This window comes from Rattus norvegicus, chromosome 2, assembly GCF_021556685.1.
Source record: "Rattus norvegicus strain SHRSP/BbbUtx chromosome 2, alternate assembly SHRSP_T2T, whole genome shotgun sequence".
Taxonomy (NCBI): Eukaryota; Metazoa; Chordata; class Mammalia; order Rodentia; family Muridae; genus Rattus; species Rattus norvegicus.
The window spans coordinates 80,040,129-80,058,393 of NC_141535.1; the positions used below are offsets into that span (position 1 = coordinate 80,040,129).

Here is an 18,265-nt window from a genome sequence, read left to right on the forward strand (position 1 = left end):
TACTTATATATAATAAATGAATAAATCTTTAAAAAAAAAAGAAATAAGGATGTGGAAGCCCTTATGGGAAGGGGATTTGGAGATGAAGATTTAAAAGACTTTAATTTTGGAAAAAGAAGCAACTTAGAATAAGTGATTCACCCACTTGCCCAGCAATAGCCCTGCTATTGCTATTGCCCTGCCAGAGCTCAGCTGCCTGAACTCTGTCCCATTAGCTTCCCCAGTCCCCAGACGAGAGGATGTGACTCTGCTCGAGCACAGAGTTTCTTCAGCATTAAACGCTACAGTATGTGAATCTGTGGCTCAATGGAGTCTATTGATCCAACACCTTGGCTGGAGGAATTGATGCTAAATTTTCTATGTGAAAATTTTTATAGAAAATGTGAAACTAGATTTTTCTAAACCAAACCTTTGACTGTCAGTGTGTGTACATATTTAATACCTTGTAATATCACACCACACATTAATTCTTGCACATCTACTGGTCCTCTTACCCTCAGCCATTCACAAGCAAGTGTACGTAACCTAGGGGCTACGTTACCCATCCATGATAACCCTTGAATCAATCAGTCGGCTGCCACCTTTCACCAAGGCATATGCTCCTCGTGAGGAAGTGAACTCAGGAGGAGTGTGAGGCAGGGAAACAGTATTTGCTGTTGTAACATGTTAGCATCTGATGCTGCTTATCCTTCAGATCATGCTTCATGGGAAAGCAGCCTCGTCTGCAAACCACCTGATCCAGTGAGATAAAAGGCAGGTTTGGAATCTTTGGTGGGTCTCAAAGATCCAGTTCAAAGGAGTAGATCGCCAGATAATTAGCCCCTAAGAGCAAGGGGGGAGTAGACTGGGGTTAGCACGTTGACTGGATCCCCCACAAGAAAAGAGGACAAAAATTCACAGGAACTGTGTCAAAGGATGGTTGCCTGTGGGGGTGCTGTACCGTAGCCATACAGGAGAGGCTGAAGTGCAAACCAGAGCTGTCCAGATAAGGATCCAAACTCAAAGAATAGGTAGCCATGAGCAGTGGCCACTTTGCCAGAACCTTCCTGTAGAGCCACAGTTGCTTTTACTTTTGTGACTGTTAAGTCCTGTGACAACCAGTGTGTCCTAGAAGGCTGTTTGTCTCAATAGACGGTGTTGTGAGCATGAGGAGAGGGTGGTCTGGACCAGGCAGTGAGGAGACTTCTCTGGCTGGAGAAGGAACTGGTGAGCTGAAAATCCCTACTGCACACATGCCCATGCAGCCAGCACATGCGTGCCCACAAGGCTCTACCATACACTTGCCCAGAAGCTTGTCATACTTCCTGCTGGGCTCTAGATTTAGGGCTGAAATAAAAGTTGCTCACGTAGAGTGGCAGAAGTATCACAAAAAGGTGACAGAGCACCTGTTTCCAGAACCTAGGCCAGCTCAATAAAAGCCAGTAAGTCAGGCTGCTAAATTTACAGGGTTTTCTTACTAACTCAAACCTTGTCTGGGGATCCCTTCTCCCTTGAACTCTTTCCGACCCAACAAATCATGGTGAAGTGGAGCTCTAAGAGCTTCGGCTGCTAACAGTGGACCGGCTTCCATTTGAGCTCACAAAGGGCCCTTTAAGAGCACTGGGCATTTCTCCTCTTAGATTCCCCACTGCTTTAGTTTGGGGGAGCTGGCGCCAAGAATGGGGCCCCCTTCCCCAGGAGAAGTGGAAACAAATCTATGCAAAACATGGATTTGGCTAACTCAGAGGCCCTCTAACCCCTTTGTACACAGTAGAAAGAGGCAGCCATCCAAATGGATCTTGGCAGGTGGGGCCAGTGAGGCACTTCTGGGGACAGCCTCTGCAGCCATCCCAACATCCCCTGAACTCAGACACTGAGAAATCAAGGAGCATGGACAGGAGACAAACTGATAGACAGATGGAGGAAGGGTCGACTGTCAGAGACGGGAGGTTGCCACAGAAAGACAGAATGACAGAGGTGCAGGTGTCTATAATACAGGGTGAGGAGCCCCAAACCCAGGAGCTCTCCCTTACTCCCTGGGACACTGTGAGCCTTTCCAGTACAGGCTGTGAGCTTCAGAAGAACTTATAAAGATGTATAATTTAGAAACCAGTAAATTAGACATAATGTTTTTGGCTAAGGTTGGTTTTGGTGAGCTGACCCGTGTTAAGAATGCAAGTGTGGAATGCAGCTCTCAGTAGGGTTGAAAAGGCACTTGGGTCATGCCAAGGTTGGAGGACTGCCAGGCCTCCACACTGCATCCCATTGTTCACATAGGAACCGAGCCCTCGGCTTCAACTAGCCAGAGCCGCTCAGGGAAGAAGGCAGGTATGGGCCGAGCGTGTAGCTGCCACCTAAGGCAGACGGAGAAGGATGGCATATAGATCCAGGGACATCTGCGATCAGGATCTGTTGGAATTGAGGGTCTGGTTCTTCAGCGAGAAGTTAAAATAGGGGGTAGGGAGAGGGCTCAGTGGCTAAAGGGCTTTGCCACACAGTCATGAAGAGCAAAGGTTGATCTCACCCACGTGAAAGCCATGCACAGCTGCTCACACTGGAGTGCAGGAGGAGAGGTGGGGGAGCTCTCTAGTGTAGCCAAATGGGCCACTCTGGGTTCAGAGAGGAGAATGCAGAGGTCGAGAGTGATGAGAGACCGTGTCCGTCAACTACTGCTGTGTGTCTGCACATACACTCCCGGCTGCACACACACGCGCGCACACACACACACACACACACACACACACAAAAGGACATTAGAATCATGTCACTCTGATCTGCCTGAGCCCTGGTGAAGGCAAGGACTTGAAGCAGGAACCTGTATTAGATAGGTTGCTTTCTTGAACTTTAGGCGTTCTGTTAACTTTCTGAGTTAATAGAAAGGAGGGAGACCAGGAACACACCTGGAATTTTCTCTTCTGTTTGCCATAGGTTGACTTGCGTCTGTTCAGATGTTGTAATGTTAACCCCAGTCCCAAAAAGGCCACCTTATTTGGAAATGGGGTTCAGGTTCTATGGCAAGCTTGGCCCCGAATCCAGTGTGGCTGGTATTCTTATAAAAGGGAACATTTGGATACAGACACAAGAAGCCTTTGGTGTTACCATGGGTTCTTCTGCTGTAGGGAGGCCTGGCATCACCCATCCTGACTCCATTCTTATACCTGGGCCCCTCTCCCTTCCTATTGCTCTAAGACATCCAAATGTAAACCTTCAGTCACTGTAACCCTGGCAATGTAACCTACTGATATTCCTAAGAGAAAGCAATCCTTTCGTGGTCACCTGAGGCCACGAGGTTGACTCATCAGAGCTCCACAGTTCAGCCCTCTACCTCTTCAGTTACATGAGGCGTCTTTGACCCTTAGCTAAGACTGCAGGTGGCTCTGCCTTTACAGGGACTACACTCAGTTTGCAGGAGGCACTCTGACTGCCCTTGAGAGCTCCATTGTGTCTTGGCTCCATTGTGTCTCGGTTTGTGTAAATCTGAGAGCAACAGTCACCAATATTCAATTTAGGAAACTGCTTGGCTTTGTTCTTTTGGTTAACTGAATACTTAGTGTACTTCTACTGGGTCCTTGGAAATCCTATGATACCTTGACACTTACAAAAATGTATTGTAACTTGTCCAATTGCTAATAACATGGTCCATAAATTTAATAAGTTCTAATGAAAAGAGACTTATTTGGGCTTGGGATTCTATGGTCAGGGTCCTCAAATGGCAGGAGGCTAGAAGTACATTTATGCTTGGGTCTGGTCTTTCTCCAAGCAGGGTCCACTGTAACTAATCAGCTCCTTAAAGCCCCTCCTGAAACACTGTTCAGATTATATATCCACCCACGTTAAACCTCTCAATGGAGATTACATTTCAATACATCAGCCACCAAGGCATAGCACTACCTACCAAGTCCCCTGTGCAGGCTCTGTTGTACCCTCACTTTAATGCTGAAGACCAGAATAATCATAGAGAGAAGTACCTAAACCAGGAATCACTTGAGTTGTCACAGAGCAAGAAGCAGGAAGATAATATACTTCCAGGAAGCATGCCTGAAGATGTTCTGTGGCCATGACAAAAAATATTTTGTTAGAGCAATTTAAATGCAAAAACCAAACCCAGGCTGATGAGAGTACAGTGTTAGGAAGAAGCTCTCAGCTCTAGTGGGGCTGAGTCCAACCCCACTGAAGCCCCAAGAACTGTCAGAGAGACTGCAGGGTGTGGTGCCTGGCTTGTCTTGTGTCAAGGCTTCTGGTTCAGTGGCTGCTCTTGTAAGAGCTTTTCTCCTCACCTTGGAAGCCTGAAACAGATTGATTTCCTTGCTCAGAGCAGGTGAGGGTCCAGCAAAATAGAATGCATCTAAATTTTTTGGAATATTATCTTGCTGGGCATGGTGGTGCAGAACCAGACAGATCTCCTCGTGAGCTTGAAGCCAGCCTGTCTACACAGAAACCAGGAAATGCAGGGCTAGAGATGTGGTTACTTGGTGGGATGCTTCCCCAGTCACACAGAGCCACACCCCTGCACTACATAAACTAGGCATGGTGGCACATGCCTGGAACTCTAGCACTGCAGAGGTAGAAACAGAGAGGGTCAGAAAGTCAGCTCATCCTCAGCTGCTTAGGGTAAAACCAGCCCAAATACAGGCCCAGAGTGTCTGGGCCATGCTAAGTTGCCTCTGGGAACCTTTGCTGAAGTGAGAGATCCCTTGGTTAGGAACATTATGAAGTAATCGGCACTGTCTTGGGTCAGCAGACAGGGTGTCTGGCTTGAGCTCCCAGGGCCTCAGCATGACCCCGTGCAACTGCTCTTAGAATCCAGGCTGGGGAGGGAGTTCCCCTGGGCTTTGTTCCATGGTTCTGTTTTAAGAACTCTGGATCAGATGGGCCAATTGTTCAGACTCAATTACGAGGTCAGAACAGTACCACAGAATCATTCTTGGGGATCGTGTCATCGCTTCTGAGCCCCCAAAGAATGACAGTACTAGAAAACAGCATATGGGGCAAATGACAAGAAAACCCGCTTGCCAGAGGCCCTTCCTTCTGTGTGGAGAGGGATCCTAACTGACCCCTGAAGAGTGCATTGGCCCTCAGCAAGAACCTGAAGCATTCCGGATCCGTTCAGATAAACTTGCTTCACAGTCCTTCACTGAATCCCACCTGTTACCAGAGAACGTCTATTTACTGCTTGAGGGGATTAAGGGGTGCATATTATCTCTGGGTGGTCCTCTTACCTCCAACTACAGGTACTAACAGGTACTTTAGAGAAAAATAAAGTACAGTAGTCCCTCTTTAGCCACATATTTTCCTTCTGTGGTTTTAGTTACCTGTGGTCAACCACAGCCCAAAAAAAGTGATATGGAAAGTTCCAGAAAGTTTGTAAGTACAGTTCTGAGTAGCACAGTGAAATCCCGTGCCATCTTGTTCATTCCTGCCCAGGACATGAATCTACCCTTTGTCCAGTGTTGCTGCTGTGCATGCATTAGACGCATGTTAGTCACTGTCAGGGATAATCTTGTCAGTTTCAGTGGCTTGAGAAACATCTGGGTGGTTATTAAAGCACACCCCTGGGTGTGTCTGGAAGTAGGATTCTCTAGAGAGAAAGGAAGGCAGGCAGGAAGATGAGACCTGTCCTGAGTTTAGGCATCACCATGACATGGTGAGCACACTTCACTGAGACAGTGTGAGAGAGACCATTGGGACATAAATCGTGTCGTGTGTTGCTGGAATACACTGTGTAGTTAAGTTTAGGAGTTGTTACTTGCCTGCTGTTTGTGTTTATATATCGTACGGTGTTGGGTGTATAGGCACAGGGAAAAGTGTTCATAGGATCTGGTACTGTGCACAGTTTCATACATCAAGAGTCCTGGGGCAGGTTCCTTGTGGACAAAGGGTAGCCACTGTGAAAGGGAAGAGGGTAATGGATCCCGCATTGTTAGAAATAAACTTAGGGTCACAAAGAAAGAACTAACTACTCCAAATGAAGGCAAACTTCACTCTTGGTCAAGGAGTGCTTGGGAAGAAAGCACACTGAGACAGGAAGTGCATACTAACTCAGGTGGTGGCTGAGCCTTTCCCATTGGCTGGTCAGGTGATGGCTGTGCCTTTCCCCATTGGCTGGTCAGGTGATGGCTGTGCCTTTCCCCATTGGCTGGTTAGGTGGTGGCTGAGCCTTTCTCCCATTGGCTGATAGGTCCAATCTCACAATCTTGTTCATTTGGCTAGTGTGGAAAGAATTGTGCCCAGGAAAGAGGAATGGGGAAGAGAGTCACTGCTCAAAGGGATAAGGGTCACTGTGACTGTCAAATTCCTAGTGTAGAGTTTTTATGTAAACAAACATTTTACTGGGTGAGGAGGATTGAACATTTGCATAAAGTCTTACAAGACGAGGTAAATACAAAGATTCACGTTCATTGTCCTAAAGATACATTTTGTAGTCTGATAGTCAAGGCTCATATTGATGTTTCTTACATGTTCACGATGTCACACAGGACCCTCTGTGAGGACCACATAAATGTCAGGAGAATGTGAAAGAACAGCCCTTCAGCCCATGGTGTTTTCTTCTTTTCCCTTGTCACTCTTGTAAGAAAATGAAACACAAGTTATAAACAGGTCTGACCCGACCAAGTCACTAATTTAAGGCTGCAGGTGTTTATAAATTAGCCGTGGGGCACCAGAATAAGCCCAAGCCCAGCAAGATCCAAGCAGCCACAACCTGGGCAGTTTAGCCAGCCCCTCCTGGAAGCCTCCTTTGGGATCCTACTGGACTCCTGCCTCTGGCGTTGCCTAGGCTGTCACTTGGGAATCTTTCAGCAAGTTGGCAGCATGATCTGAGCCTCCGAACATCTAATTATCACAGAATGTTCCGCATCCCTCCTGTCTGCTGAGGCTTCAGACCCTTTCATGCAGTCTGTGTGCTCGTTGGGGCTTTAAGGCAGTGCTGTGCCCTAATCTGGTACAGGCTGCTACTGCAGGAGGCCACAGCCAGAACAGTTTATGGTGAACAGATATTGGAGCCTCTGGAGAGGAGAGGGTAGCCGGGCACTTGCTGAGACCCTGTAGTCTTTTTTGTCATCCCAGGCCTGTGCTCACTCCACAGCTAGTTGGCCTGTCGGCCCTGATGTCTGAGTGCCATCTCAGCCGAGGCCACCCAGACCTGCGGAGGAGGAATTTGAATTTCTGAAGGTCTTAGTCAAAAGGGGAATCTTTGCGCAGGTCTCCCTTTGACAGTTGATCCCTCTTTTGAGTCATAGATCACTTCCAATGCTGATAGGCTTGTGTCATCCAGTACTGGTGGGCTTAGTGGATTCAAAGCTCTGCCTTTGCACACCCAATTTGCCTCCACCTTTGAAAGGCAGCAAGGTCACCTACATGCTGGTATTCATCATGTCTGTTCCCTAGGAGAGCCACCTACCACTGGTTGATAAAGAGGCACTGAATCAAAAATGCCCAGCTGGGATCTTTAGGGGTCTAAAGCCGGAATCGAGGTCTGCAAGGTATCTCATGTCTTCCGTTTCCCCCTCTCAGAGCGGCTTGGTGTGATTCAAGGGCTCCTCACTTGACTCCCATTTTGTCTGCTACTCTTGTTTAACAGGTAATGTGTGCCACCTGCTGGCCACAGCAGGACCACCTGCTGTTATTAATAATAAAAAATAAATAAATAAAATTATAATAATCCCCTGCCCATTATTCCAGGGAAGCTGCTATTTAGTACAGCTTGTTTCTTCTCCTGAGACCCCATACACTAGAAAATGTCAACACCCAAGTTGTTGAAAAAACACTATCGGTGATTCTGTTCTGGTGGCGGCTTTGCTGTTGATCAGCTGTTGAGTTCCTGTGAATGACCCAGTCTTCCTCCCTGTTGCTAAACTACCCTCCCGTGCAGCTGTCACTCAGCCTGGTCCTAGCCTTGGTGCCATGCTGACCCTTTGTCTGGGACAAAGGCTGCTGTGTCAGCCTTTGTTTCTGCCGTGGCCCCTCCCCCGCACCATGAGGTGGAGCCTGTTGCCTCACTGTTCCGTTGTCCTGCAGAAGAAAATGACTCCCTTGTGTGTAGGGGAAGGAATGGGAGAGAAGGTAAATGAACAGAGGCCGAAGCTTTCTGATACCAAAGCACAGGGTGGGGTTCTTTGCAGTGCCTTAGGGCATCCTGGACATAGGGAGAGGGCCTGTTAGGGGTTCCTGTCGTAGAGGATCTGTGGTATAGGGACTATATGAAATAACATGGAAAGTTCTTGGCCTGAGGTAACAAACTGCTCAGAGTTTGTTCCCACAGAACTGTCTCTCTCCCCGCCTGGTTGGTTCTCTCTGGAAGCTGTCAGGGTCTAGCTTGTTAATTAGGCATCCCTTGCAGATTCGAGAGTTTGCCTGATTGGTTGGAGAGACTCAGAAGCATTTAAGCTATAAAAATTGGTCTCCAAACCTTCCTCATAGTAGACTGTACATATCCACATGTGCTTTGAAAAAACAGATCTTCAAGCATGTTGCGTTGTTATAATTTTTTCCTTTTTCTCAAAATTTGGTGGCATTTATACATGTGTGCTTGTATGTGTGGGGTCACAGGTGTATGCAGACATGTTATGCGTGTGTGTTCATGCTGAGGTTGACATTAAGTGTTTTGCTCCACTTTACTTTTTAGGTTATTTTATTATTTTTGTTTTATGTGTGTTGGTTTTTGCCTGAATATATTACGGTACATCACGTGTATGCAGTGCCCTCAGAGGCCAGAAGATGGCACCAGATCCCATGGGACTGGACTCACAGATAGTTGAGAGCTACCGTGTGGGTGCTGGGAATTGAACTTGGCTCTTTTGGAAGAGCAGCCAGTGTTTTTAACCATTAAGTCAACTCTCTAGCCCCCAAAAGTTCTTGTTCATTTCTTTGGTCTTTGGCTTTGCTTTTCTGTTTTGTTTTGTTTGAGTGATTGGGTCTCTTTCTATAGCCCTGGTAGTTGTGGGATTCTCTTGGCAGTTCAGACTGGCCTCAAAGAGTCATTGCCTGTGCCTCCTGAGTGCTGGGCTTAAAGGTGTGTGCTACCACAACAGGCTACTTTATTTTTTTTGAGGTACGATCTTTTGCTGAACCTGGAGCTGGCCAGTCCCAACCAGTCTAGTCAGCCAGCTTTCACAAGAGATCCCTTGTCTTTGCTCCCAAAGGCTGAGACTCTAGGTTGTCAACAAGTCTTCACAGAATCATAGATGGGCACTGGTTATCTGACCTCTGGTCCTCTCTCTTCAGCCCCCTTTGAAAACGTATTAGTCCTAGTAAAATATGCATCATACAAAATTACCGTCTTGCCCACTGCGATTTACAGTGAGGTATATTCCTGTGGTTGCACTACCTCCTCCCATCCACAGAACTCTCATTCAACTGAATGTATTCGTTACGCCCCATCCCCTAAGTTCCAAATTCTGAATTTACTGAAAAACTACACTGAAGCTAGCATGTGGAACTTTCTAGACATCCTTCAGATCTGCTAAGACCTGGAATCAAGCGTTCTGTAGATACTCCTTGTGGAGCTGGCAGGCCTGTGACACCCAGTTCCCGCTCTGGTTGGTGCTTGGCACCCCCTGCTGTTTGAAATGTCATCTTTCTTCCAAGCGGTTTTTTATGACTTGTCAGGAATCTGGGGTCACAGAAGAAATGACAACAGGGCTCTCAAGAAGAATGAGTTCTTGACCATTTCATCAGACCTCAGTCAGAGGGATGATTTTGTCTCCTTACTCTGTAGAAAGCGAGGTATCATAAAACTACATCTGAAGATGCTTATTTTCATGTGGATACACTATAAAAGGAAATGGTAGCATCAACTCCTTGGCTGATTATTCACAATAACTGTGTAATGGCTGTGTTTGCCGGCAGGCCCAGTGGAGAATATCAGATGCCACGTCAGAGTCTTACCATGTGATTTTTCTAGTGCTTCAGCAGAGAAAACCAAGCAAGACCTCTTTACTCCATGATGTATATAATCGGGCGTTATTTTCCACAGGCTGAGATTTTTGCCAGGTTGATCTGCCCACCATATGTTGCTGTCAGTGATCCTTCCTCCTGGGGTCTTCCTCCCTATGTCCTATCCTTCTCTTTCCCAGCGGGGTGCTTACCGAAGCCACCTTCTCCCACCGCCCTTTCAGATGCTGTCTCTTGTGGCTTTTCATAAATCCCCTTTAGAGATGGCTCGCTCCAGCCTTGCTCCCGTCACTCTGACAGTGATGTGCTGCAGCCAGTCATGGCATTGACTTTCACACACTGTTGTCACCCGGCACTTCCACACTGGAAGATAGCTGGCTTCCTCCTTCTTAGCTGAGATGAGCACATAGGACACTGGCTGTTGAGTTGAGCCTTTAGCCTCCTTTGATGTCTGCTCCCTCCCAAACATGACTCCTCATGTCCCTGACAAAACATACATGAAGACCCACTTTTCCCCCCTGCACGGACGTAAACAGGAGCATGTTGTATTTAAAACTGTTTCTAACAGGGGCGGGGGAGATGGACATGGGAGTATCAGGATGTCTTTGAACTTGAGGGAGCACCTTTTAGCTTTTGCTCTGTGTAGTTTAAGATGAGAAGCCCAGCCCTTGTCCCGTGAATTAGAGCAATGAAGTTCACAGAGCACATGGGGTGATTTTAGGAAGAAGGCGTTTATCATAGGGAGCTAAAGCGAGGGAGGCAGCAGAGCTGTGCGGGGAGGATCCTGGGAAGGAGGATCACCAGCCACATAGCTATGGATATGGTGGATGGAGGTGGGTAGAGCTGGTCAGTCCAGTGCCTTGAAGCTTCACTCCTGACTTTAGTGTGCTTTCCTGGAAAGAATAGTCCCTTAGGGGAAAGAGATAAGGAAATACAGACCCCTTACTGCCTTCTCACACCTTTGGTCATGACAGAACCAAAGGCATTTTTGGTGTAGACATTCCTTTTCCTGGCATCTCTAGCTAAGAGGCTAAGAAAGAAACTGGTTACTTTTATTTAGGGTCTTTCCTATCTTTAACTGCCTAGCCAAATTCTATCACCCATTCTCATCAATATGCTTTGTGGAAACTGGATAAATATGAACAGGGAAATGAAATCAATCCCAGTCTCACTTGTATCTAGATGAGTCCACTATGATGTTAGTTGGACCCCCAGGAAGCCATAGGAACATAGCAGCAGACACTGACGAGTCAAGGGTAGCGAGCTGCACAGAGGTCCTTGGCTACACTTTCACGTTGATCTCCTTGCTCAGTTAAACACTGTGGCTGTGTGGACCAGTCCCAACTCTGCACACAGATATGTCTAAGGAGGGTGGTGCTCACAGTGGTCCTGCAAAGGGCAAGGTTTCATCTAGAAGATGAGGCCTTCTTGCCCAGAAGCAAAATATTTAGAATGAGTGGTAAGAATTCACCCCAGGCGGGCTGAACTCTTCTGGCTACAGGAAACACCTAGTCACCGTGACACCAGATCTGTATATGTAAGCACGGTCCTCACAGTGGGAGATTTCAACCCCACTGCACCCTGCACTACATATCTGGTAAATGCTCTAGATAACAGTGATGCCTTGGTTCAGGTTTGTTGTTGTTTGTTTTCAAGACAGAGTTTCTCTGTATAGCTTTGGGTATCCTGGAACTTGCTCTGTAGACCAGGCTGGCCTTGAACTCAGAGATTCACACCTGCCTCCTGAGCACTGTGACTAAAAGTGGGTGCCACCATGCCCAGCTGGACCAGGTAATTCACTCCAGGACATTTTTATTTTTTCTAACTTCCAAAGATCAGAATCTCTCCTTCATTGCTAATCCTAATTATTGGGCCATGGAGAAAACTTTGTGACTTCCTCAAAAGTAGAACCATTGGCTTGGGGAAATTCAAAAGCCATATCACTAAGCAATACTAAAGAGCAGAACCCTGAAGACACCCATCAAGGGATGCACCTCTCTTATCCTGGCTTTGTGTTCTCTGAATTGACATGCTAAGGGAACAGCTGGCCTCTTAAACTCCATTACCCAGACTTCCCCACTGTTGACCTTGATCACTTGGCCCAGTAATGATGTTTGGCAGCTCTCCCTCTCTGTGTGTGCAGTGACATGGTTTGTCCTTGGTCAGTCCACCCGAATGGGCTGGAAGGTGTGTTCCACCAGAGAACTGTTAAGGGGCTGTCTAGGATTCCTCCCAAGTTAGTCCCCACTGCCCCTTACTCGTTTCTATCAGCATGGGCTTTAGATGCTCACCTTATGCTTGAGGTCATAGCAAAGCTATTTTACTAAGCTGCTCACATTCCTGTCTTGGCTACTGGGGACTCCAGTCCTATTGTTTTGCGTTCTGGGCACTTCCTCACTTCCTAGCACCGTAGATCTTCCGGGATGATGATCGTCTTATTCTAAGCTCTAGTCATAGACTGAGTTATTTCTCTAAGGAGCTCTGGGTCTTTTGGTCAGACAATACACAACCCGAGGCTGGGCACGGGTTGGGCTATTCCATTTTGAAAACTCCGTCCTAATGAGATGATATTGACAGCAAACACTACAGAAGAGAATCCAACCCTGCAGCTACTCCAGGGCAAAAATCATGTCTGTTGTCAGGAGTTCATTAGGTTTTCATTCTGGTTTGGAAAAGTCAATGTCACTGGCCTGTGCAAATATTTGATGAGCACAGCGTGTCATGGTCAACCAGGAGGACATGTTCTGAGTTACGACTACGCTGGTTGAACTTGGTAGGACATTTCCTAAAATACCCCTTGTTGAGTGAGCTCCCTGTTCTTGTGTTCTGAAACACTGGGTCTAATTATCATGCTAGAGCATGAAATCTGACCTGCAGGTTGGTGTCCTAGCTTTTAGCAAACACTCTCTGCTTCTGAGTTGTTTACATGGCCCCTTCGAAGAGTGCAGCAGATATTCCCTTGTGGAAGACTGGTTGAAAAGCAAAGCACCATTTTCTTACTAGAAGCTTGAAGTTCCCGGCTTCAGAGACTTCAGAGAAAGGGAGAAAGAGGCTTCCCAAATGTAGGGTTCCTGTTCTTTGATGGCCTTCTGCTAGCTGGAACAATGACTTTTAACTTCAGTATTCCTAAAAATACAAAGAACTAGACCCTGCATGTGCACGAATAACACCTAGGTCATGCTCTGATCTGCCCGCCTAGTAACTGCCCTCCCCTAGGGAGATCGCTGCTTACAAGGCAGCAAGGGATTCAAGGTCAGCATCGTCTACATGGGAAGGCCACAGGGAAGAATTACCTGACTCACTTGCTGCACAAGCATGCTTCTACCATGTATCTGACATGCAATTACACCCTCCTTTTCTTTGGTGTATTGTGATTTAAAAGCCACTTTACAATGATTTTTGCAAAGCCCAGAGAGCTTGCAACTTGTATTTGAGGCATTGTCTCATGTTCAGGTCAACTCTGACTGAAAAAAAAAAAAAAGCACAGTAACAATTCTCTGGGGAGTCTGAGTTTTGTGCAGAATATGGCTCCTGTGACACATTCTACCCACTAAGGAAACACTGAACGGCTCATCTAGGAGGGATCAATGCACACATCCGTGGTAGACTTGAGGGGTGGTTTATGACTTCACTGCTGTGGGAAGTGTTTAGGGCCTAACATGAAGCAGCACTGATGGAGGGAATCTTTGATCTGATGCGGGAAGGTGACATAGACTGGGGATAAATTGTCTCCAGCACCATACCCAGTGCTATTTGGAAGTTATTACCTGAATAACATGGACAAGTGGCCTGCCACCTTTCCCCATTGCTGGTTTTAAATTGTGTGATATTACTTGTGTCTACGGCCCAGACACGGCAGCAATTTCTAATAAAGTTCCCAAGCTCCAAGTTTCTAGATCCGAGGGAGTCGGAATGGTATGAATCCCTATGGTGAGTGGTGTGACTACTGAGTAGTGCTTACTGCTACAGACCAGATGCTGACAACCCACGGGAAAAGCCTATCGAATGTGGAAAGTCAAACACTTCTGCTTGATCTGCTAAGGCTTTGGTGGTGGTGGCTTTTGTTTTGTTTTTTTAATGTCTCATTGTGGCCAGGCTAATCCCATGAAACTTAAATTACCCAAGTGCAAATGATGCTTTATTTTGGTTCTGTATTTTCACATGACGGCAACTCCTTCTCCAATATATATTCAGTTTTATTTTAGACAAGACTTGCTTGTATTTTAGGAAAAGGAGATAAATATTTGCTAGAAATGGCATGTTTTGAACATTGCTCTCTGAAGTTATATCATTACATTTTTAAATTAAGGCTTGTAAAATCAACAAGTTTAAAGTTGGTTCTGTTAGGATTGTTCGCAACTAGCATGTCTCAACCTACTGCCCCATCCATTCCCTTTCCAGCCCCGTCTTCTTTTCTAGAGGCATGTCACCCCACCCCCACCCTAAACCCATTTCTCCTTTGGGTGGACTATAACTGGTGAACTATGATACTATGAGAAATTCTTTGGATGAATTATAATAGCCAAGTCTTAATATTTAAACAGCCATTAAATGTCATATCCACTTTCCCGCCTTAACAACTAATAATTATCATTTTCTTAGCCTTCCAAGTTCTTAGCCCTTGTTTAGTTCCATGTTGCATATTTGTGGAAGTCTCTTGTAATGCATCCAGACACAGCAGGTTTCTTGTTTCACCTGCCCTATAACTTGCTAGCCTGTGCACCTCACACATCCTGCCTGGGATTATTGCCTTGCTCCTGTTCCTCTTTCCCTGGAGTTCCCCTGAGAGTTTCCCCCATTTTCCTGTCAAAGTGTTTTTCTCTTTCTTTCCCTGACTCTCCTGATTTAGCAGATGGTACATTCTGGAAAAGTGTGTACGAAGGGTGTGACAGTTAATATTGTCAACGTGGCATAATGTAGACTCCATGGGAAGGGAAACCTCAGCATATGCCTGTGAGGGATTGTCTACATAGTTGAGGTGAGATAACACACATTTAGGGTAGGCCATCATTCTGTGGGCTGAGGGGTCCCTGGCTGAATGACAAAGGAGAAAGCAAGCTGAGCGTGAGCATGACTGGATCCTGACTGGATCAGCTGCCTCACACTCTTCCTATGCCATCCCCAGTGATGGTCTGTGCCGTCAAACCCAACGAAAAGAACCCACCCTTAAGGGGCCCTGGTCAGGTATTTTGTTGGAGCTAAGACAAGTAACAACACAGAAGGCAACCGTCTCAAGGCCTTGAGCAGTGAAAAGGCCTTTCTTTTAAATATCGCTCAGTGGGTCTGGTTGAGAATTCTAGGGGAGAAGTCAACTTCCCTGAATCCTGTTGGAGGTCTTTTGCCAGCTCTGCCTGCACTGTCTACCTCCTGAAGGTAGCCTTTCCATCTTGAACTTCCTTTCAGCTCTGAAAGTTTTACTGCTCCCTCTTTTTGGAACACTTGCTATCTATCAGAATCTAGTCTCATTCTCCTACCTTTATTAGTCAGCTCTGTCACGCGGCTGACTTCTGACCCCATGTCAGCTAATGCCCTTCTCAGGCCTATGTTCATCCTCCTGATCCGTGGCTTTCTTGTTCCATGAGTCTCTGGAACAGTTCTGTTCTGTTCTTGATTCATGAATAGTCTCGTCACCCGTCTGTCCGGAATGTCAGCATGACAGACAGGTTTTTTCTTCTTTCTGCATTGTCGTAAGTTCTTTGGTTTTGACCTGGAGGCTGTTGTGGAAGTCTGGGGGCCACTGGTGGTGAGTTCATGTTTATAAGTAGGGCACTGGCAGCTGTCAGTGTTAACACAGGACTAAGATATGTCACTTATACGAGTCTCACTGGTTAGAAAGCTTCTTGGGGAGCCTGAACTTTCAGGAATTCCAGATCCTTCTTTGGCTCTAACATCTGGGACTCAGCTGTTTTCCTGTGTTTTCAGGAAAGGAACATGTCCCCCTGCCTGGAGTCCCCAGAATTCTGTCCTCAGCCTTGCCAGGCACCAGTTTTCCTTATCCAGAGATGAATCTGATGATAGCTTAAGGGACACAATCCCAAGCTGTCAGGGGTGCAGTGTATGAACTGCTTACAGGCAGATTTTAGCCAGACCTCCATGGGCTGTACTCCCCCACTTCCTAACTGGGGGAAAGGAAGCAGAAGTTGAGTTCTGCATTTCTGTCACATTAAGGTTTCAGTTTCTAGAGTCTGCTAAGCGTTCATATTTACCCATGGTTCTGTGACTGCTGTTACTTCCCTTGCCGTCCCAACATCAAAAATTAGCAAGCTGCATATAACTACATGTCTGGGTGGCATAAATCATCCAAATGCTTTCAGGTTATTTTGCTAAGGCTGTAAAAGCCGTATTAACAGATGTCTGCCCAGAACTGATGGAGCAAGCTATGAAAGACCCTAGCTATGCCTCAGTGAAAGCAAGATGGTCTCCTTCCCTAGTCCAGTTACTTATTCAGATGCCATCTACAGTGGGTTGCCACACTGGCTATTCCTCTGGCACAAGTGCAGCACATGGACCAATGCCACCACCAGTCCCCACCAGACACTGGCAAATGAGAGCAAGGCAGGGATGTGTGGCTGCAAACCTGAGGTGCTGGTGACACCCAGTGAGCATGTTTAACATGTCATGTCTCTTATGCCCTTTTTTTCCAATCTGGTTCACTGTTGTCCTGCCCCACCCTGCAGCTCTGTTTTGTAATGTTCTGGACCCCCAACGTCTCTGAGAAGATTTTGATAGACATCATTGGAGTGGACTTCGCCTTTGCAGAACTCTGTGTCATTCCTCTGCGTATCTTCTCCTTCTTCCCAGTGCCAGGTAAGGAACAGAGTGGGAAATATGATGTCCACTGTCAGTGTACAGTAGGGACACACCAAGTGAGCAGTGGCACCATGACATGAGCAAGAAAGGAAATGCCAGTGAGTAAGGTGGTCAAGGTTGACTCAGTAGGCATGGTGGGAAATAGGACAGGCCCACTCTCATTTCTCCACTACTCCCACAGACAACAGAAGAGTGATGGCTTCTGGTCCCAGCTGTTGTGCTTGCCCAGCCTCTTTTCTCAAAGCCTTCCCTCCAGAGGAAGGTGGTCAGAGGTAGACTTGGGGAAAGAATAGCAGGTAGGGGAAAGGTCATCATGGGGAACAGCCAGGCCCCCAGAATGGCAGTTATTATGGTGTAGCAAAGCACCTGCCCGCAGCTGGCCTGCTAGACACAGGACTGGGGAGGCAGGGAGCCGGGTAGGTATGGGGCCTGACCCCAGTTAGCCTCCAAAGTAGGGATCAGCAACCACAGGGAGACAAATGACCAGCCCTGGGTCCCAGACAGGCTAGAGTTCCTGAAGCCATAGTTAGTGTTCAGAGTTGCTATCCTGGGCCAGCAGAAAAGGGTAGATGAGCAGAGTGGAAGCAGGCCACACAGCTTACACACCCTTCTCTTCACAGTGACTGTGAGAGCTCATCTCACTGGATGGTTGATGACACTTAAGAAAACCTTTGTTCTGGCACCCAGCTCCGTGCTGCGGATCATCGTCCTCATCACCAGCCTTGTGGTTCTGCCTTACCTGGGGTATGTGTTCCCGGCATTTGGCATACATGCATACACACACACACACACACACACACACACACACACGGCTTAGAGTCCTTTGCTAGTAAAATACCCTGTGTAACAAAGTAAAATCCCCAAGCATATTAGACTGGAAATTCAGGATGCTTGTCTGCCCACACCACTGAGTCTTTGAGATCCACACTAGCCTGGAAACCGCTAGACGCTCCGGGTTCAATTCCTGTGGTAAGGAATGTGTAGAACAGTGGGTGGAAGAAAGGCACAGGCCTACCTCAAAGGTATCAATATCAGCTACTGTCCTGAGGCCAGTGGAGGGTACTACTGTACCATCCCTCACTGGTCTGCAGTCTTCTTGAGATTAAGCAATATCGACTGAGTTGTCATCAGCATAATCATGTCAGACTTGGTTCTAACAAAATATGTCTGTGTTCTCATTTTTCAGGGTGCATGGAGCCACACTAGGTGTGGGCTCCCTTCTAGCAGGGTTTGTGGGAGAGTCTACCATGGTTGCCCTCGCAGCATGCTATGTGTATCGGAAGCAGGTGAGAAGCGATGCTAACCGCTTTGGGGACAACCGGGACCTCTCTGCCTCCACAAGTAATTTCCCTCATCAGCTCTCCTCCAGGAAGTCTGTTCTCATCCTGCTTGGCCACCCTATCCCTACCACACCACATGACTCCATGTCATGAAAGCACAGAGCCAGTCTGTCCTGAAGGCAGAGCTTTTCAAACTGCAATGGGAAATATTTTTTCCTCTCCATGATTTGAGTTCTCTGGGATCAGAAACCCTGTTTCTTATGTGGTTAACCAGGGAGTGGAGACAGATGACAGGGGCCCACGGC

At 47.0% G+C, this 18,265-nt stretch overlaps 1 protein-coding gene across 2 annotated transcripts in view; it reads left to right on the forward strand.

Annotated features, from left to right (window-relative positions):
• Ankh (ANKH inorganic pyrophosphate transport regulator) overlaps positions 1-18,265 on the forward strand; it is a 128,054-nt gene that overhangs the window by 107,191 nt on the left and 2,598 nt on the right. For both annotated transcript variants that reach the window (NM_053714.2, XM_087614288.1), the window contains 3 exon segments: positions 16,548-16,677; positions 17,301-17,424; positions 17,867-17,966. In NM_053714.2, the coding sequence (NP_446166.2) occupies positions 16,548-16,677; positions 17,301-17,424; positions 17,867-17,966 (354 nt within the window).